We start from the raw sequence: 22,307 nt of genomic DNA, 5'->3' as shown, positions 1-22,307 counted from the left end.
GTCTCGGCTAGTAGAAGCTAACTGTTAGCATCAGCAACTCCACCACACACAGCAGAACTCCTTCAGGCTTGTGTGATTTGTGGCGATTAAACATCAACATTGCAGAGCAAACAAAGTTGCTGTTATCCAATCAGATGGTTCTGTCTAAAGCTCAGCTCTGATCATGTGACTCACTTCTACTTCCTGAAACAGGTGCACTGGAGCTTTGTTTTCCCCAAGTATGACCTGGCTACAAGGCATTCATTCCTACTAGAGACCACTGCAAATGTATTGACCAAACAAGTGAACCACACATTTAAAACAGCTTAAAACATCAGATTTTACTTGTTTTGTTACAGCTGTTTCAAATATTTATTGTATTTTTATTCACGTAATTGATTTCCAAATAAAAAAATATGCCTACAAACAAGATTCACAACTTTTGCTCGTTTTTAATGTGTTACAGTGAATAAAGCACAGGTCAAAAAGCATTATCTCTAAAAAATAAATTATAAATAAATGATGAACGTGACATTCATTAATGCATCCTTGGCCTTTATCAATAAACATTTTAACAGAAAATTCTTCTATTAAACATACACGCAGGTTTCTATGAAATAAAATCAAAAACATGTTTGGTTTACTTTTAGGATGAGGAATGAGCTCTTTGATTTTCTCCATTTGAACTGAGGTTTGCGTCTGATTTCACGGAGTCTGCAGTTCTGTGGAGTCAAACACTTTTACACATCAGATGTCCACACTGACAACAGCGGAGGTCACAGGAAGTAGAAGCAACATGAAGCAGATTTACTAAAAACAGAGTTTTAGCTAAGATGTCAGAAGCTTTAAGCTAACTTCTAATTCACAATAAATCAGAAAAAAAAATCATGTTCTAGATCTTCATTTCCTCCCAGATGCTGTTCTTACCAGTTTCATTTCTATTATTTTAGATGGAATATAGTCATAAAATTAAGATTCATCATTCTTACGGTCATGTATCAAAACAATCCTATTCAGATTTCCTCACAAGTCGTAAAATTAGCCAACATAAAAAGCAGGTTACAGTTTTTAGTGACACTTTACAATAAGAGTCCCTTTATTAATGTTAGTGCATTATAAAGCATTAATAAACATTTAAATAAAGTATTAACGACTGCTTAACCATATTATGTAATGCATTAATAAGCAGACACCTTTGTCCCATCCTTAAGGACACTTAATAGTTAATAATAAAGGTAAGTACATTTTATTCATAAAGCACTCATCACAGACAGAAAATCGCAAAGTGCTTCACATGGATCAAAACAAAACTAATCATAAAGTCATAAAATCAAGAAAGAAATATATTAAAATCAGAAAAATAGTCATTAAATTATAAAATACCATAAAGCAAATGAAAGATCATTGCTAATTTGAGATTAAAAAAAAGAAATTAAGTGATTTAGGTAGTGTTAATAAAGGGATATTTGTTTATTAATGCTTAATAATGCACTAACAGTAATGTTATAAAGGGACCCTTAATTTAAGGTCTAACCCAAAGTTTTGCTAGTAATGCCTACATTTTAGTTTGAAAAATAGCAAAAAACAAAGTTTTACCCTTACAAAAATGTGCTTTTAACGTCAGTTAAATGATAACAAATTGAGGCATATTTTTATTTAAATAACAAGGATGAAAATGTGTCATGAATAAACTGGAAAATGGAGTTTGGAGCACTCTAGGTGTGTTGTTGTGCATACACACAAACAAATCGGTGCATATAAAAACACTGTTTACCAAAAACATCAGAGTGTGAGACGGGACAGATTTCCTCGCATGGCTGAAAAATTATTTTTACATTTCCATGAAAATTTCTTATTAGTCAGTCAGCTAATCTCAAGAGGAATGTGGTCACATAGGAAGGCAATAAAATAAAAATAAAAATGAATGTTTTGATGCAAATGTCTAACCTCTGCTCAATAAAAAGGTGGCACAAGAGCCTGAAGTACAGCTGGGTTTAAATGTGACACTTTTTAACAGGTAAACAGATCCGTTGTTACAGGAAACACACAGGTGTGTTAATGACAATCCAGGAACGTAGCTGCTTTAATTGGTTCGTTAACCTCTCATTGTTTTACGCTTTAAGATATCTGCTGTAAAAAAGCCCCCCAAGAGGACAACACGTGCTGGAAAAAAAGGACTGTGCCTAAAACAATACTAAAAGGTTTAAACACTTTAAGCGATTGCTTTTTAAATCCGTTTCAGTGGTTGTTGAGCTTGAGCAGCTTCACATGGGACAGGCACTCTGTAGCCTGGAAGCTAATATAAAGGCTAGCAGTTTTATCCAGTTCGCTGACCATCAATAAAAAGAAAAAGAATCATCATGGCGGACTAACAAAGTAATATCTTTGGAGATGAAGCAAAGAGCTAAAACCAGAGCAAAACATCGGGATGGCCTACATTCATTTGAGACTGCGGCAGGGTTGTTTACAATAATTATAATTCTGCTTTCAACCAGTAGGGGGATATGGGAAACTGATCAGATGTTACATTAAATGTGTGGAACACTAAAAAAAAACTTTGTTAATGATTGTTTTCTGATTATAATCGGTCACTCTGATTTTTTCATGCAGGCTGAACATGAAATTAAGTCTCTACACCTATGTCCTGCATTGGCTTCTGATAGAAGATAGACAGTGTAAGTCTAGGATTTGAAAAGCCTGACAGATCTACGTCAAGCGGTTGGGACGGGGAAGACTCTTGTTCTTTTAGCATCCAGGTAACAACATTGAATGTCTCGCCTAACATAAGCTAACCGTTAGCATTGGCAACTTCACCACGTGGCAGAAGCTCCTCCAGGCTTGAGTTATTTGTAGAAATAATACATCCATTTCACAGTCATGTTGCTGCTTTCAGCAACCCCCCCCCCCCCCCCCCCCCCCCCAGTACGACTTGCAGGGAATTCATTACTACTAGAGACCGCTGCAAATGTATTGTTTAAACACCTGTCCAACACCTTTCAGGAACTTTCGTTTTAAAAATTTTTTAGTTATTAAGTTATCGTCATATAGAAGTAAACTTTTTCAAAACACCATAAATAAAAAATAATCTCTTCCTACAAAATGTTACCAGAATGTAATGCATTTGGATATTTAGCAGTAAACTGTTTGTACTATGTTATTATTTTTATCACATTAATATATTTACCAATAAGCAGGTATATTGCAGATCTTGTAAAGATGCACGGTATTGCATCCAAAGAGCTGCAGAAAAACAGCATCTACTCAATACAATTACTGAGGAGTTTGGAAAAAATAAATACCGATGGCAAACAGTTTCTTTTATAAGCAGATCTGATCTCTCACGCTGCGGCTACTGAAAATAAATACTACATACACATTCAAGCTGAACCTTGCTCTGCATGTACATCTGGAAAAGTAAACTGCTGCTGCTCCACCTTGGCTCGAGGAAATTATCTACACCATCGCTGAGAGTAAGATGTTGGAATATGCAAACGCATCAGGCAGTTGTGAGATATAAAATAAGACCAGTTTGTTCCCTAGAGAGTCATAAGCACCGTGCATGCTTTGAATTGTCCTATTTGCAATCGTGTGTAAAAGAACATGTATCTGCAAACTCCGTCTTTAGACCTTTGTTGTGCAAAGCATCATTAAATATATGTTGCTCATAGCAACAAAGGAATTATTAAAAGGCGTTATCACTACAGGGCTCCTATTTTGTATTTATAATAATCTGGTTTCATGCGTAATGAAAGAAAAACATGAAACGTCTCTGGGTATGTTGTTGGTATGGCTTGTTTCATCTGAATTAAATCCTATAGTTTGTTCCTAATGTAAAAAGATACTCTAGGCATCAGGTGATGCTCTACACTGTAAAAAAGGGAATGCTGAATTAATTTAACCAAGTTTTGTCAGCTGGTTCCACGAAACCCAGTAGCTTAAATGTAAAGCATAATATATATTGTTCTACCTTGTTATGTTAGAAGTAAACGTATATTTCTCTTTACATTCACTATTGGAAGCAGTTGACACAAATTGGTAAACTAAATTCAACATTTCTTTTTTAGAGTGTTTGAAGAGAAAACGGTCCTCAAATATCAATCCACCCTCAGCTTCCTGGCCGCTGTGTGCTCCATCGACGGCGTCCCATTTGCGTGCCCGTTTGTCGACGCCGACGATCCGAGCTGACGTTCCTTCCTTCGAGAACTGCTTTGCTTTTTGTAAGTCTTGAGTGGAAAAAACAGCAAAAGAAAAGAAGGAAAATACGGATTTAAAATCTGAACGGGGTTGAAATCAGAGCACAGCATTTCACAAAGGACAACATGCAGAAAAATCACCGAAATGAATCAACAACGGGATAAAATTACGTCTGCGAGAGGTGATTTAATTCCTGTGATTATTTAAACAGGTGGAGTAAAAAATATCTTACCTGAATGTAGAAGTTTGAGAAAAGAACAGTGAAGGAGAACATGTAACTGATTTGGAAGTACAGCCATCTTATGGGGAAGCCACACGGCCAAATAGCTGCCAGAGCCGTCTGACACATGGTTAAACAGAACTGGATCTGTGGGGAAACGTGCACGAGGATTCAACAGCTGATGCACAGAGAGAACAGACTAAAAACTGATGTGCTGTCGCTTTAATATATAAAAATGGACAAAATGCATCTCTGTGAGTACAGTCCCTTGTTCCTACTTGCATATACTTCCACTTTGCTGCATTACAGGACTAAATATTGTTTTCAGTAGCTGTTACACGTGCAGCTTTGCATAAGTAAAGCTTCTCCAGGAGAAGGAAGCTGCGAACTGAGGCTGCAGCGCATCTAAGGTCTATTTTCTTACTCTGAGATCAGATGCATCAAGAGAAAGTTGCTTTTGACTTCAAAAAGGACATTTGGTAATATTTCTCTGGAGAAGAAACTAGAACCAAAACCCAGCAGAATGAAGTCAGCTTGTGCGCATCGAGGAGAACTTAAAGCGAGGGGAAAGCTTCTTTAATATGTCATTGGAGTTGGGTCCCAGGGGCAGCAGCCTAAGCAGGAAGGCCCAGACTTCCATCTCCCCAGCCACTTGGGCCAGCTGCTCCGACGGAATCCCGAGGCGTTCCCCGGTCAGCCTAGAGACCCGGGGAGCCTAAGTCTCCTCCCTTTCCAGTCAGCTCATGGGTCCCCAGAAGAACAAAATAATGAATGCAAGTGAACGGGGCTCAAAGAGCCATTTTCTAATCCGCTTTGCTTTACGCCCTGGATCACACATATGTTGTACTTCATTTTATATGAAAAGTAATGATGTGTGTTGACCATGCCCATCGCGTACGTTGAGATTTATTAGCTTGTAAAAATACATAATTAGCATGACTACAAATCAGACATCAGCATGTCGCATATATGACTTCACGACCGAATCTCCTCTCCCTAGCGTCCCTACTACTTACCAAATGGTCAGATTTAAGGTGGTTCTTTTCTCCTGAAGGAAGGATTTCAAGTTTGCTCGACTAAAAACCAATTTTCCTCTCTTTTTATCCGTGTCTGTTTTGATGACGTCACTTCATGCTGCATTTGTAGTCCTGGACTTATTTTCACACAAAAACTAAAATAACATTTCCCCCCATTCGAATATAAGCGCTTTCTTGGTATAAAAATGCATCTTTAAAATTCACAGACATCATGTGTGAAATCTGTGGCACATAACAAGCGGAGTAAGAAAATAACGTTTTTAGCCCCGCTTCTTCTTTTTTTTTGTTCTTCCACGGTCCGGAAGTAGATGGGCGTGACTTAGGCTCCCCATAGTCCCTCCAGCGTGTCCTGAGTCCTCCTTTGGGTCACCTCGTGGTTGGACATGCTCAGAAAACCTCCCCAGGGAGACGTCCAGGCAGCATCCTAACCAGATGCCCAAGCCACCTCAACTGGCTCCTCTCGATGTGGAGGAGCAGCTGATCTACTCTGAGCCCCTCCCTGGTGACCGAGCTTCTTACCCTATCTCAGCCCTTTGTACATACAAGACACACCGTGCTGGCAAATCGGCGAAATATTACCACAATGGAGTGTCTTATAAAAGCGCCATGCCGGCATGGCGTTGCGCGAATTTCGCTGCATTCCTTCCGCCTCGCTTGGTAGTAATGTTGCAGTAATGGTCTTTCTTATAAACGGCTATTGCACCATAGCGCAACAGAGGGAGGTGTTATGATGACGTGGGGAGTTAATGGTGAGCTTGGGCCGGCAAATATATTGAAAATTAAGGTAAACACGGGCAACAAGTTCTGCTTTTTGAACAAAATCAGCTGAGACGGCAAACTGGTGAACCCCAGTGCTCCATGAGCGTCTCTCTGTTGAAGCTGAAGCTCAAATTACACTTCAGACATCTTTAGGAGCGGATTGTTTAAAAAAAACACAATGATCACAATTTCAATCACAAGAAAAAGCAAGTTAAGTTCAAGATAAACGGAAGTCTGCTGCAGCGCAGAGACCGCCCCATACCGCCTTTATGCCACCATCGCCTAATCTTTTATACATAGGACACGATTGCACCACATTACTGCCACGGTCTGACCACTTATAAACAACCTAAGGGTCCCTGATGCCGCCACAGCTTTGCGGCAAACTGATGGCATTGTTTTGTACAAACGGCTTTGGGAGAGCCCAGCCACCCTGTGGAGAAAACTCATCTCAGCTGCTTGTCCATGGTCTTGGATTTGGAGGAGCTGGAGAGGAGCCTCTGCATGTCTTCAGGTTCTGCAGAAGCCTGTTAGTATCTCTTTTTTTTTTCAAATAAGGCGTGCTGGAGTAGAGAAGCATGTAAAACATGCAGGATAGTGGCTCTGTTTTAGTAGGACCTGCTGTGTTTATGTGAGAAAAGGCCCTGATGGATCCTACATTCAAAAATGCATGAAACAAATCCAACAAATCAACAGTTTTAACACTTCCGTATGTCTTTAATCACTCTGAGCTCATGTACTGTTTTTAGATTAGCTCTAAATGGATAACGTAAGTGACATCACTGTACTTTTGCCACTGAGATGATGCAAGCAAAGTAAAGTTAAGGACGTGAACCTACCAGCTGCAGCTGCGTGATGTACTTCTTCCACCAGAGGTAAGGCCGGAGGGCCGGGATGGCAGAGAGGCCGTAGTAGGAATACATCACAACGTGGACAAAACTGTTTAAGGAGGCACCGAAGTATGCTGAAGAACATAGAACAGAGGAAATCAGAGGGCTTTAAAACCCATTAACTCCCTCACCAAGAAATAAACAATGAAAACATTCCACTTTTTTTTTTGATGCAATAAGGCAATAAGGGCTTGTCCAATCGTGCTGTAGACACTTTAAGTTCATTTAATGCTTTAATATGTTGTAGGGACTTTAGAAATGCTCTACCAACTGGTTGAGCAGGCAGGCAAAGGTTAAAACTCCAACCCAACAGGAAGTCACTCTCAGGATAACAAGTGTTCAGTGTGTGTAACATTCTGGGCTCTGGAAGAAATGGGCTATTTTCAGGTCTGGGTCTTTTCCGTAGAAATGCTTGAATTATTTAGCCCAAACAGTAAAAAGTATATGCTGGAAAGATCTGAGGCACCAGAGTGTGAAGTTGAAAGATAAAAAAAAACACTCACAGTGGCCACAGGGAATCCAGTTCATAACAAACCACCAGATATTCAGCATGCTAGCGTGGTGGTAGACGTGGAGGAAGGTGATCTGGTGATTATTTTTTCGTAGGATGAAGAAAAAGGTGTCCATGAACTCCAGAAGCTTGGAGAAGTAGTACCACCACAGGACGCCAATAATCTAGGAGGGAAAAAAAGGATAAAAAACTAATACATTAAAAATATATCTTTTGTTATCACAATAACTTTAGCCTCCCTACTCAAAGTTGTGTTCACTTAGAATTGGAATAAAATGTGTACATTTGGGTTTTTGAGTCAAATTTGATCCAAAAAAGGGAAATATTCACAAATAAACAAAAATAAGGAATTGACTGACCTTCTTATCCAACTCTGGTGAGCTGTGCGTGTCCTGGCAGAAGAAGTTGTATCCACTGGGCCACACATTACTGATCATCTGCAGACAAAACCATCGAGATATTTTTTTTTTACTGAATCAATAACCATATGAAGGCTAAACACAAACAACAAACAGCCAACTGTCCTCATTTTTTTCCTCTCTGTAGTAAAAAAATGCTAATAGATGATTCTGTATCTGCTGTGTCAGGTTACAATGCTCCATCTTAACACACACTGATTAAAGTCCTTCAGCTGATAGATAAAGGTGAAAGGTCACACTACTGTTGCCAATTGGGTCTTGGCCACATTGTAATTTAAACAGCAGAACCTCCTAATCCTCAGAAATGGTGATTCACAGGCCAAGACGGGGTAAAAAAAACAGTTCTTTGCTTTTCAAATTAAGTAATTAGTACTAATTACTTATTCAATGTAAAAAAAACTGAATAATGGAGTAACCATATTGTAAAAGTAACAAAAAGTACCAGGGAATGTAACCTTGGGATCCTTTTTTTATTAGAAATATGCCAAAACATTTGGATGCCCTCTTGAAAGGTTTATTTTTTAAGAATAACATCCTGTGGTTGAATGCGGTTACTGAAGTCCATTTTCTACGCAAAAACATTACTCTCTCACTCCCGTCCAGGTTCATGGCTGTTGCCGGTTACATAGCAGCACCAGAAGATTCTAGAGGATAAACGAAGACGAGTCATCCACAGTAAGTTGATAAGATAAATAATACATTATCATATTTGGTGTTAGCTCCTTGGGTGTTTTACAGTAGGGAACACTTACTACATTTATTATGGTAATTTGTTTCCCGCATCACAGGAAGTGCTTGCTGTTAGTTCTGAACGACTCAAGGATGTGAAATATCACGAATGACATCCACTTCACACATATATTTGACTGTAATATTGAATTGTAGGTCATTGACAAATGTCAATATTTATGCTTAATATTGTACATGGTCCTTAAATAAACATAAACAAAAAATTACCATAATACTAAAATTTTAATTATTAAATAGACCAAAAAAGTGTCCAGTGGTTTGTTATGAAACCGAATCAGTGAAAAGAAGTGCATTGATGAGGGTTGTATTCCAGTTCTGCAGCTGTGTATGCTGCTTGTTGTGCTGAAATCCTTACAAAGAAAAATAAATAGAATGCAGCTCTTGTTAGTAAATTCAAACTGTCACACCAGGCTTCACAAATCGTCTGGCAGAAGCTTTCGATGAAAAAATACTTGTGATATAATACAACACATTTAAAAACTGTTATATTTGCACATTCTGAATGGGTAGATCCATTAGATTTGATCACAAGTGTAATTACTTTTTGCAGGGGGGTTCCCTCCACTTTTTCATAATGAAGTTTGATGATTTCTGCTCTTTTTTTACAGCAATGAGGTAGAAATTTATCTAAGTAATGTTTATTGGCCAAACATTCCAAAAACGAGTACAATTTGGACCACGGATTTTGGCGTGTTGTCTTTTAACTGTAGTCTTGCTTTTAACATGAACCGTATCTGCTACCTTTGCTCTGGATCAGCCGAGGTTTGAGACACACTTATGCCTCAGCAACAGAATGAGGATGGATTTTAACATGAAGTATTTATCATGTGCACGCAGACATTAGCCTCTCTCTGTAACTTAATAAGCCTTCCATCTATTTCATAAGCATATTTATTATAGAGTGTATAGAGATCAAATGAATTACTGTGCGACTACTGACTGAATGTCTTCTGGCAGCTTGACAGAGAGAACTGCTCTGACTGTACTTTGGATCGCATCAGGTGACATCGATTTCAGAGGGGCAAAAGTTTACCTCACGGCCGGGGTGGCGGTAGATTGCCGGCTTTAATGAATCAAGCTGACCTTATGCAACCTAGACAGGAAGACCAAAAGCTTGTCCCGGGTGCAAGGACACACTACTCCGGCTTCAATTGTGGTTAATAAACAACAGTCCCTCTTGGTCACTCATAAATTATTTTTACTGAAATAAATGAACTTCAAACTGAGCCCTTGCCTTTTTAAAAACATTTTCACGATGGTGTATGAGAGATTTAACAGCTAAAATAATGAGCATGTCAACATTTATTAGTTATCATCTTATTCCTGATCAAAACATTGGCACCAGTAAACATTGCTTTCTGTCCACATCAGTTAAGAAAATCAACTCCTCTCTAAAATGCAGAAGCGCCCCAAGAAAAGTTTCATAGGGGTGGCCATGGGGCCAGTGAAAAATTTGGGGTGGCGCACCAAATTGATTCTTGTGGTAACTCTGGGAATGTTTAGCATGTAGTGATGCAATAAATGCTCTTTTATTCATTTTCATTAAAAAACAACATTAATGTGACTTATTAAAGAACACTGGTCTTCCCTGAGTGTGGACAGTAAGGTGGCCATGGCCACCCCTTGGGGCACCACTGCTAAGATGTCTCTTGAACGTTATCCTGAAAACACAGAAAGACAAAGATTCTGCCTAAAACTGATTCATGTGAATCAGAGATTGTTTTTCCATTGCATGATCTGTGTTCCTGTTTTTAACCATTCTCACTGGTTTAATATTTTCTAACAAAGCTGTGTTTTAATAAAAAGGCAATGGTGGTGCAGAAAGATGGATTTTTTCCTCTTCATTGTGACTTTTTACACTCTGTTTTGGCTCATCTCAGCCCATCTCTCTGCAGTCTGTTTACCTCGTAACACATGTAGAAGGACAAGATGGTAATGCCCAGATTGTAGATCACCATGAGGCCTCTGCAGGAATAAGGCTGCCTGTGTTGCATGTACTTGGGTCCCAGCCACACGATCAGGAGGTACATGGCCGTCAGTGCCAGCGTTGGTGGGTAAGTGTCGAGCAGGAGCATGCCCTCCACCCGCTTATCTGAAATACAAAGACAGAGGTGAATGGGAGGACGAATGGTCGACGGGTGAAATGGCACCTGAATCTGCACAAACCAGAACAAAGTGTTTCATAATGCCTCACCTCTGGGACCCATCCATGTTTCAAAATAATGGTTCAGTTTATGATTGATGGCATCCATTTTTCACCTATAAGCAGGACAGAGAGGGGAGAATGAAACACACGGTGATGCGCAGGTTAAAACAAATCTGGTATTTGCCCTATTTCAAAGCGTCATTTTTGGTTCGAGTTAGAAAATGATCATTTCCAAGTTGTTGTGACGACCTCGGAGATCCTGGCCACGTTTACGCCTTTGTCAACAGAAGCAATCGTTAACGAGCTCAGTTTAAAACCAAACACACCTTCAGCTGACAAGCTAACTTCAGGACAATGTTTACCTTTTAGTGCGAACTAAAAGTGATTTACAGAGCTACACACAAAAAAAAAAGAAATGTAGAATCATCTTAACCAAGTGAAACTGATTACAAAGTAATATACGTTTACTTTCAATATAACAGCATATAACAACATATATTACTCTTTAAATTAAAGCAACTAGGTTAAGTCGAACAAGCTGACGTAGCTTGGTTAAGTTAATTAAACGTTTTCTTTCAGAGTGCATGCACCCACGGTGAACTAACAACCGGGGTGACATAAATAATAGTGCAGCCATTTCTAAAGTACAGAGTGACCCTTTTTACTCAAGTTGATTATTTTTAATTTAACACCTTAAGAACTCAAATTATTCATATTAAACTTACAAAAATGATCACAATAATTGTGCAAAACCATCTTTTCTCCTGTCCCGTATTGTTTATAATAACAAAACTGCCAAGTGTGCAGACTATTTCTTTATCACCCCACAAGTATGTGCACGATCCTGCATGCCTTTCCTTTAATCTGCAAGAGCCTGCTGTATCAGCTCTAGCCCATGAGTTCACAGAGATTACACTGAGTCTGCATTCTTTATTTCCAGTCATGTATTTTCACAAATACATCTAAAGCAATTAAGTAGCTCACTGAGAGCTGCGTGGCTTACTGCCTCCACACCTGCGTCTGCAGCTGGAAACATCAGGGGACCACTATCCCCAATGCGTGCCTCTATTTGTCATCAGCTAAACCTGAGATAATCTGTGGGTCCTACATATGGATGTTTTTTTTTCCCAGAAACTTACGGAAATGGGCTTGATGAAACCAAATTTAAAACAGATATTTGTATGCATCAACTTTACATCAGTTTGTGCCTCAATAACAATAAAAATGTCCAATGTTTAGAGTCAAACATCCCGGGCAACAATTTAAAAGGTGGATAACCTATCCTGCAGTTGAGCTCCTAATCAATCAAACACCTTTGGACCGACCTTTAACACAGCTGGTATGGTACAGTGAGTGCTACCAGCTCTTTCTAGCTTCTGATTTTGCAAGAAAAGGTACAAAAATATGCATGAACCAAAGCATTACTTGTGTAATATTCATTATTGGCTATTTAAGCTGCTAACACAGTTCTGAGAATTCAGACCAAAGACACAGAACACTCCCGCTGCCCTGACATGTCTGCAACAGAACTTTTAGACCTTAAGAGTGGTGCTAAGATTCAATCAGTTTGAACAAACAAAGGTGAAACCACTCTTTAATGATGAATCACACAAAGTGTTGCAAAAGCAGGAAAAGGATAAGCAGAAAGAAAAAAGAGTCAAAGGGGGGAGGTGTGGTGTTACAATAATGTGCAAAAACGTAAAAATGAGTACAAAATAAAACAGGAAGTCATGATGTATTGCAGACAAAACCCACAGACCCTAGAAACCACCATAAGGAGAGAAGTTACAAAACAATTGCTGGGAAACGTGTTCTCCACTTTTCCATCAGGAAGTTCTGGTCATTCATATTTCCTGCTCATTTATTTCTGAAATGAGGCAGAACTTTGAATATTATTTATGGAAGCATAAATGTTAAAGGATGATTAGTTCTATCTGAAAAAACTCTCACAATACTGAGCCAGAACAGATGGTGCTTCTTTTTCCCTTCATGCAGAAACTCTTTCAAAGGCTATGGAATAGGATAAGGGCCCCTGAAATGATATATCTGACTTTATTCTTAGAATTCTGATTTTAATTTCAGAGTTATTACTTTGATTTATTCATTTATTCTCAGAACTTTGATTTTAATCTCAGAATTCTGACTTGAATCTCACAATCATTACTTTATTTTCAGAATTCTGACTCTAATCTCAGATTTCTGACTTCAGTCTCAGGATTCTGTCTTTAATCTTAGAATTATTACTTTATTCTCAGAATTCTGACTTTAATCTCACAATCATTACTTTATTTTCAGAATTCTGACTCTAATCTCAGATTTCTGACTTCAGTCTCAGGATTCTGTCTTTAATCTTAGAATTATTACTTTATTCTCAGAATTCTGACTTTAATCTCACAATCATTACTTTATTTTCAGAATTCTGACTCTAATCTCAGAATTATTACTTTGATTTATTAATTTATTCTTGGAATTCTGACTTTAAAATCGGAATTCCGACTTTAAACTCAGAATTTTGTCTCTAATCTCAGAATCGTTACTTCATTTTCAGAATTCTGACTCTAATCTCAGAATTCTGATTTTAAACTCAGGATACAGTCTTTAATCTTAGAAATACTACTTTATTCTCAGAACTCTGACTTTAATCTTACAATCAACTTTATTCTCAGAATTCTGACTCTGATCTCCGAATCATTACTTTATTTTCAGAATTCTGATTTTAATCTCAGAATTATTACTTCATTCTCAGAATTCTGACTCTCATCTCAGAATTCTGTCTTTAATCTCAGAATTATTACTTTATTCTCAGAATTCTGACTCTGATCTCCGAATCATTACATTATTTTCAGAATTCTGATTTTAATCTCAGAATTATTACTTTATTCTAAGGATAATGCCTTAAATCTCAGAAATATGACTTTAACTCATTCACTACCAGCCGTTTCCTGATCAGTAAAGCCCTTCACTGCCAGCATTTTTCAGGGTTTTTACTTTTTGTTTTAAGAGTCACAGAACGTTGAGCTCAATGATGATGTCAACGCCAAAACTACCAAAACAAAGAGGAGGCTCACCTCTTACATCAGGAAGAATCTGCGCCTTTCGAGCGTTATCCATCCTTTCATAATCTGTTGTCGAATTGTGATCAGCAGAAGTTTTTCCTGTTCACGCCTCACTTTTTTTTACAGCAGCGGCCCAAAACTATCTAACACGTGGATTTTCTGCTTTCTGATCACGTGACGTGTGACGTACGTGGATGAAGATCGGCTTTAGAGCTGGGATGTTTGTTCTCACAGTGTGGGGGCTCGTTCCGACGCCCATACAGTAAAAGAAATGCAAGGTGAACGGTTGGATTTAAAATGACGACTTTTGTCGTCAATGACAGTTAATGAGTTAATTTCAGAATTGTTACTTAATTCTCTGAATAATTCCTTAAATCTCAGAATTGTTACTTTAATCTCAGAATTCAGTATTTTTCTCAGAATTCTGTGATTAAAGTCAGAATTCTTTTCCTTTTTCTGTTTCATTGGCCATGATCCTCTTCTGTAAAAGTCTATGTTGAACTGCTGCTGCTTTTGTTCCAAAATATCACCCACAGCTATACATGTCCTCACTAAATCTGACATATTAATCTGGACCCCAGGCCAGGACTAGCCTTTCTCATTCAGAACATCATGATCTACGGGGATTTTCAGAATAATCAGCAACATGTAGGCGTGCATGCAGTTTTTCCTCAAAATGACATACCCAGAGCATGACACACACTCACAGGGGCTCAATTATCAGAAAGCATTATTGCATCATCTGAACGTTTGTTAAAACATGAAGGTGCCTGAAGATGCGAAACCAAACAACAGTTGAAAGGTTTACGTTTATCAACATGTGTTTGTTAAAAGTGGAGGGTTTTTAATTTACAGGAAAATTTAACATCCAGGAAGTAGAAATTCTTGCCATAATGAAAAGTTCACTGGCACAGAACAGCAGGACCATATATGGTATAAATATCAACACAAGTCCACTTAATCCAGTTCATTGGCTTGTGTCACCATTTTAATTCTAATTTTAAGCATTTAGGGTTAAGAAATGTTTTATCTCCTAACAACTACTACTACTATTATACAGCACTATGTATTTTCCCCATAAATATTTCACCTTCTTGCCCTATAAGAAAATTGTCTCCTGGGTGTAACTCTAAACCTCTGCAGTCAAGCAACAGCGATAATTAGTAATTCATCTTTTACATTGTGAAGGATTTTTATCCCTCTCTTAAATGGTTTTCCAGCATGAACAACATGTTTAAAAGTGTTGAACATTTGTTTAATCGATACATTTGCAGTGGTCACTAGTAGGAATGAATGCCTTGTTTCCCAAACTCTGGGTATGAAAGCCCTGGTGCACCTTTTTTCATGATCTAGAAGAATGCCAGATCAGAGGAGAGCTTCAGGCGGCATCATTTCAAGTCTTACTTCCTATATTTGGCCAATATCACCTCTGATTGGCTAACAGAAACACAACTCTGACTCCATTTACTTTGCAACATTGCTGTTATCTCCACAAACAACAAAAAACTTTGTTGTTGTTGCTGTGGCCGCGCTGAGGAGTGTAAGATAAAACGGGTGCTCCCAAAGAAACCTCTGTCTCCGTGACTGAGCTCACTACATTGGTATCAGAAGTGGGATACTCACCCTCGCCATAATGGAGAGAGACATTCGGAGGCTGGAGCAAGCTATCGAGGAGAACATTACCCGCCTGGAAAGCTGGCGATTGAAGAGAGCGGATGTGAGCGGCCATGTAAGCTCCCCGATGGGTCCCGATGGCGCGAGCGCACCGAGGCGGCGGCCCGCCGCGACCGAAGCTAGGGCAATGCTTGATGGGCTGCCTCCGTCAGCCGACACACTGGGCCCCCGACAGCGAGCAGTGATGCCTGCAACGCCAGCTAAAGTACCGAAGTATAACGGGCTAACCCCGCTAGAGCCCTACCTCTCACAAGTACGGCTAGCCGCGAGACATAATGGCTGAAGCGACAGCAAGGCTGCTACACACCTAGCGCTAGCATTGGGAGGAGATGCACTGCAGGTACTCCTCGACCTAGCCGCGTCAGAGCAGCATGAGCTCCAGGCCCTCACCACAGCACTTGAGAGGCGATTTGGGCAGCGGCACTCAGGGAGCAGATGACCAACTGGAGCCGTAGGCCGGGGGAGAGCCTGGGCACCTTTGCAGCGGATGTGTTGCTGTATGCTCGTCGTGGCTACCCAGAGTTCCCAGCAGCAGCCCGGGAGGAGCTTAGCCTGCATGCTTTCCTGCGAGGACTTTTCCCAGAGCGACTGCGCCAGCACGTCCGCCTGGCCATGCCTCAGACTCTCAGTGAGGCGCTCCTTCAGGCTGAAAGGGCCGAGCTGGTGCTCGCCTCACCACCACACCAGCAGGTGCCCCCCCAAGCTACCCTCAAATCAGAGCCGCAGACTGCGACGGGGAGGGGGCGGTCGCAGAGATATGTCAGCTGTGGCCCTCGGTGCCTCGGAGGCGTCCTCGTCGTCCCACTGACCGCTGTTACCGGTGCGATGAGCCTGGCCACGTGGCGCGTGACTGCCCGGCACCTGCCCCGACGGTCAGAACTATGGAGACTCCGGGAAACGGGGTGGGAGTGGTGTAGTGAGGGGACCACCGCCCCAGCTTCCTGTCCCCCTCGAAGGACGATGCACGGTGGTGGGCTGGGTTGGGCACCTCAAGGGACTCTACCTGAGCTGCTGCATTGAGGGCCAGCCATGCCGGGCCCTGGTGGACACGGGGTCTACCATCTCCCTGATACGACCTGACGTGCTCCCTGGAACGTCCGGGTTGTTGGTGGAGGGTTGGACGCCTACCGACACCCAGCTGATGACAGTGACGGGAGAGAGAACTGATATGCGGGGGAAGAAACCGTTGCAGATCCGAGTGAGGGATCTGGAGCTGATTTATGACTTCTGGCTGGCTGACATTCAAGACCAGTGAATCATCGGCCTTGATCTGCTAACCCGCTGGGGGGCCTGCGTCGACACCGCAAAGCGGGCTATCATTCTTCGCACAGAGACTCTGGCCCTCCAGTGTGGGCAAAAGCAGGGAGCGGAGGGGACCAGAGACAGACGTCAGGCAGCTGCCGCTCAGCAGATTTCAGGTGCCAGTGGTTCCGGGTCATCTCTAGTCACCTTAACCCCGGCCCCTCAGCCCAACAAATCTCCCTTGACCGAGACAATCGAGGCTGTTGGTGACCTGTGGCAGCGCAGCAGCGTAGGTCTCAACGGTGATCAGCGTCAGCGGTTGAGGTGCCTCCTGGATGAGAATGTGGACATCTTTGCCGCCAGTGACAAAGACTGCAGACAGACAGGGCTGGTCCAGCACACTATCGACACCGGCTCTGCCCAAACCATCCATCTACGTCCACACCGGTTGCCCCTCTCAAAACGGCAGGTGGCGGAGGAAAAGATCCGTGAGATGGCTGCGGCTGGGGTGATCGAGCAGTCCAACAGCCCATGGGTGGCACCCGTGGTCCTGGTGGGGAAGAAGGATGGCAGCCCGAGGTTCTGCATGGACTTTTGCCGTCTCAATGCAGTCACCAAGAAGGACTCGTACCCGCTTCAGCGGATCGACGAGGCCCTGGATCACGTCTGCGGCTCCAGCCGGTTCAGCTCCCTCGACCTGTGCAGTGGTTACTGGCAGGTGGAGCTAGCCCCCAAAGCAAGGCCTAAGACTACATTCACCATCGGACAGGGGCTGTGGCAGTTCAGGGTCATGCCCTTTGGGCTCTGCAATGCGCCAGCGACGTTTGAGAGGCTGATGGAGAGGGTGCTCGTGATCGTCCCTCGTAGCCGCTGTGTTGTGTACCTGGATGACCTGTTGGTACACGGTGGCGACTTCGACAGTGCACTGTCCCACCTGAGCGAGGTCTTCAGTGCCATCCGTCGAGCCGGGCTGCGGCTCAACCCTGCGAAGTGCCGGCTGTTGACGAGAGAGACTACGTTCTTAGGCCATGTGATCAGCGCGCAGGGTATCGTCACCGATCCCGCTAAGGTGGCGGCGGTCCGGGATTGGCCGACCCCCTCGAACGTCAAAGAACTGTGGAGCTTCCTGGGCCTAGCCTCCTACTACCGTCGGTTCATTAAGGGGTTCGCGACGACAGCCAACCCCCTCCACCGCTTAACCGACAAGGACCAGCCGTTTGGCTGGAGTGATGCCTGCGCTGTGGCTTTCGCACAGCTGAAGGAGGCCCTCACCAGAGCCCCAGTCCTGGCCTACCCTGACGCCCGGCAACCCTTCATTGTGGACACTGACACTAGCAATGTAGGAGTCGGGGCGGCCCTTTCTCAGCAGGACGATGCTGGAGAACGAGTGGTGGCATACTTCAGCCGAGCGCTGGGGCGAGCCCAGAGGAACTATTGTGTGACCCGGCGGGAGCTGCTGGCCGTGGTGCTAGCAGTGCGGCACTTCCGGCCATATCTGCACGGCTGCCGGTTCCTCCAGCGCAATAACCATGCATCTCTGACTTGGCTCCTGAACTTCAAACACTCAGAGGGTCAGGTGGCCCGCTGGCTGGAGGTCCTTCAGGGTTACGACTTTGAGATCCAGCATCGGGCAGGTCGACAGCATGGCAACGCTGATGCCCTCTCCAGAAGGCCCTGCATGGCCGTCGAGTGCCGCTACTGTCTGCGACAGGAGGAGCGGGTCCAGGAGGCGCTGGGGGGTGGCTGCTGCTCAGGCCACAGCCAGCGGAGGGGGGTGGCTCCCATTGGCCCCGAAGCAGCTGAAGAGGGAGCAGGAGTCTGATGCGATGTTGGTGCAGGTGGGGGCCTGGCTGGAGGCGGCGCAACGCTCCGACTGGATGGGGGTGTCGGGACAGGAGCCCGAAGTGAAGGCCTACTACTCCCAGTACAACAACCTGGAGACCCACGACGGCCTCCTGTACCGGAGATGGCAGGCCCCCGGGCAGGGCAGAGATCTCCTGCAGCTGTTGGTGCCTCGGTCGCAGGTGCTCGAGCTCGTCCACGGCTCGGTGGGGGCCGGCCAGAGGACGGTTCTACTGGCCTGGCTGTCGACGGGATGTGGAGCTTCATGTGCACTGTTGTGACACCTGCACGGCACAGAAAGGCCCAACTCAATGCTCCACTGCCCCTCTTCAACAGTACCTGGTGGGGCCCCCGATGGAGCGAGTGGGAGTGGACGTCCCAGGGCCTTTCCCTGTTACGGAGTCAGGGAACCGGTACGTGTTGGTGGCCATGGATTATTTCACAAAGTGGCCGGAGGCCTACGCTGTGCCGGACCAGAGTGCATCGACGACGGCGGAGAAGCTGGTGGAGTAGATGTTCACCCGGTTTGGGGTCCCAGCCAAGCTCCACAGCGACCAGGGGGGTAACTTCGAATCGAAGGTCTTCAAGGAGAGATCTGTCGGCGGCTGGGGCCGGAGAAGACGAGAACCACACCACTCCACCTGCAAAGTGATGGCTTGGTCGAGCGCTTTAACCGCACGCTGGCCACCCAGCTCGCCATTCTCACCGGCTGCCACCAGCGAGATTGGGACCGACATCTGCCCCTGGTCCTTTGGTCGTATTGGACTGCGGTTCAGGAGTCCAGCCAGTGCACACCTGCCGCTTTGATGTTTGGACGGGAGCTCCGGACACCCGTGGATCTGGTGTTTGGGTCCCCCCCCCCCCCCCCGAGCCGGAGATTGACTACTACAGGAGGCTGAGGGAGCAGCTGCAGGTGGTTCATGACTACACCCGCCAGGCCCAGGCCAGCGCCGGAGTGCAACAGAAAAGAGCGTACGACACTAAGTGGTGGTGGTGGGGGGGGGGGGGGGGGGGGGGGTCGCACCTGGCAACAAGGTTTGGGTGTACTGCCCGGTTCGCAAGAGAGGAGTGTCCCCCAAACTCTGCAGTCACTGGCAAGGGCCGGCGGAGGTCGTGGAGCGGCTAACAGAAGTGGTGTACCGTGTTCGCATGCCGGGCCCGGGGCGCCTGGTGGTGTTGCACCAGGACAGACTCTCCCTGTATCGACCGCTCGCTCAGGCTGAGACCAGGGCAGGGGATGCTGGCAGCACCCCATGTTCTGACCCGAGTGACTTTCCCCCCGCCTGTCGAGACCGGCCGGTGCGCCAGAAGAAGGCACCTGGACGTTTGCAGGACTTTGTGTGGGGTAATGGGGTTGTCGGGAACGACTGACCCCTTAGGTGGGGGCTGTGTAGCGGGCCAGGGCTGTTCGGGGTTTGTTCTGTTATTACAGTTATGTGTTTGTTGTCATGTTGCTATGGTGACGGGTGATGCGCTCTCTCAGCGACTGTTTTTCCGGTGAGAGCGCGCCCTTTTGTTGTTGTTGCTGTGGCCACACTGAGGAGTGTAGATTAAACGGGTGCTCCCAAAGAAACCTCTGTCTCCTCCGTGACTGAGCTCACCACATGTATTTATCTTTCCAAAACCAGAGATACTGTGTAAGGATGTTGGGATAATGCCCCCCTGTAAATGCCCCTTGATAGCCCCATACACAGAAAAATCCTAGAACCCCCACTGTGTTCATTTGCTTTTTCCAACCCCCCCCAAAAAAGAAAATAAATCCAAATGTTTCCAATGCTGCATACATTTCCATTTGAAAGGACTCTGCGAGATCATCATCACAACACGCAAAGTAACATTAAAACTAAGTTTGCCTGAGCCTAAAGCTTTGTTTTTATAAATGTGATTAAAACTAGTACAAAAACAGAGTCCGTGTGCGCTCCAGGGTTGTATACATGAGCGGTACTTTTTTTTTGTTTTGTTTTTTTTTTTGCTTTTTCTTTACCGGACAGTGGAAACAGCAGCCTCCGGTGAAACTGGAAGAGCGCTGATGGCGACTACACCGTTATGTAACAATCAGATTCCCATCAAAGCCATTCAACACATTGGGATGAACATAACAGAAGAACAAACTTCGCGCGTCCCGTTGGTAATGTTTCCGTAGCGTCATGGATAAAACCCGAATAAAAGAAAACTCCTTACCAGATCCTCCGGCGCTGAGAAGGAAGTGCAGAGGGGAGTCTGGCCGGTCTCTGAGCACACTGTTGTAGCTTGTGACTCGCTGGGGAAGAGGGAGGAACGCGCAGACTGGCCTGCTGCCCTCGCGGGGGGGTTATAGCCAGGAGGTGACCTGCTGTGTCGCAATGACACATGCAATCAGAGGGATGACATCAGCGCACGGTGGGTCTACCCCGCAGTTACGGTAGAGATATGGCATCAAAGGGGACCGCATGATTAATGAGGCAGAAATGTTGCTCACTCAGACTTTTGCATCTGATTTGAGTTGAACGTGAACGGGAAATAAAAAAAAAGAACATTCACAAAAGATCGTGTTTTTATTAGTTAAAAATAAGCTCCAAAACCAAATAGTTAGGACAAGAATGATAAAAAATGTGCATTAGTGTGTTGTAGTTTGAAATATCTCATCATCTATTTTTATTTAGATAATTAATGAATGCAGCTGACTCAGTTTTAACCTGGCAGCCAGTGAGATTCTATTATCAATCCTGGAGTGAACTGAATTATATATATATATATATAATTTTTTTTTTCATTAATTTTACTATTTGCAAAGCCATAACTTACAGGGACCAAAAATGTCATCAGTAGCCTATCAGTTTAAATAACAAGTTTCCCTCTCCTAATAAGAAAATGGTAAACCATTAAGTAGTAAAGTTAAACTGACCCCTCCCAGATAGCCCACTCTGCTCTGATTGGTCAGCTCTTCTGACCTGATCAGGCTCCGCCCACCACTCCACATTAGTTCTATAGAAATTCAAAATTCAACAGTTTGAAGTCAACTGCAGAGCACATCGATGCATTTAACACTAATAACTGAGACATATATTGTTTTCTTGGAAACTTGAAACTATACCACTAACTCTATCGAAGATCTATTTAGTGCGGTTTATCCACTTAGGACAAAAGTTTATATTGACACTTTTTGGCTCGTACTTGATAATAAATTTAATTTACATTTGTAATGTTTGAATTATAGCGTTACTATAATAAATGAATACATACAAATAATGAAAACTGACTCCTGGTGTCAAGTGAATGAATAAGATGTCTTTTATACACATCGATACTTCAAAAATAGTTTCTTCAAAAGTATTATTAGTTATTTCAGCTGATTATGGGGGTTACTGTCCTGATGACCACAAGCACCACCGATGTCTTCACTCTCCAGGCTTTTTTGAGTTCTTCTTTGAGGCCCTGGCACTTCCCTAGTTTCTCGTGTTGCTTTTTCCTGCTGTTGCATCACGGTGTTGCCACATCCACCACAACGGCTGTCCTCTGTTGTTTGTCGGCCACCCAAAATGTACGGTTGGTTCGCCATCACCATTTTATCACTCTGAATCTGGAAGTCCCACTTTGACCTTGGGGCTT

At 43.5% G+C, this 22,307-nt stretch overlaps 1 protein-coding gene across 1 annotated transcript; it reads right to left on the bottom strand.

Moving 5' to 3' along the window:
- Nucleotides 1–3,844: 3,844 nt before the first annotated feature.
- Nucleotides 3,845–21,021, bottom strand: elovl5 (ELOVL fatty acid elongase 5). The gene is made up of 8 exons (XM_015976376.3): nucleotides 20,901–21,021; nucleotides 10,954–11,018; nucleotides 10,664–10,851; nucleotides 7,950–8,027; nucleotides 7,583–7,754; nucleotides 7,029–7,153; nucleotides 4,406–4,540; nucleotides 3,845–4,202 (listed from the first exon to the last, which is right to left on the bottom strand). The coding sequence occupies exons 2-8, from the start codon at nucleotides 11,009–11,011 to the stop codon at nucleotides 4,074–4,076; spliced, it is 885 nt and encodes a 294-aa protein (XP_015831862.1). The 5' UTR covers nucleotides 11,012–11,018; nucleotides 20,901–21,021; the 3' UTR covers nucleotides 3,845–4,073.
- Nucleotides 21,022–22,307: the final 1,286 nt, after the last annotated feature.

Source organism: Nothobranchius furzeri, chromosome 12 (assembly GCF_043380555.1).
Source record: "Nothobranchius furzeri strain GRZ-AD chromosome 12, NfurGRZ-RIMD1, whole genome shotgun sequence".
Taxonomy (NCBI): domain Eukaryota; kingdom Metazoa; phylum Chordata; class Actinopteri; order Cyprinodontiformes; family Nothobranchiidae; genus Nothobranchius; species Nothobranchius furzeri.
Note: the sequence above shows the minus strand (reverse complement) of the source record. Positions and strands in the feature narration are given on the sequence as shown.

Bases quoted from the DNA above. Each gene is read 5' to 3' on its own strand.
- elovl5 (XM_015976376.3), bottom strand. From the start codon at position 11,011: ATGGATGCCATCAATCATAAACTGAACCATTATTTTGAAACATGGATG. The intron at 8,028-10,663 runs GTAAACAGACTG...TTTTGTCTGCAG, and splicing joins CCTTCTACATGTGTTACGAG to ATGATCAGTAATGTGTGGCC. The intron at 4,203-4,405 runs GTAAGATATTTT...TTTCCACTCAAG, and splicing joins TCTCAAACTTCTACATTCAG to ACTTACAAAAAGCAAAGCAG.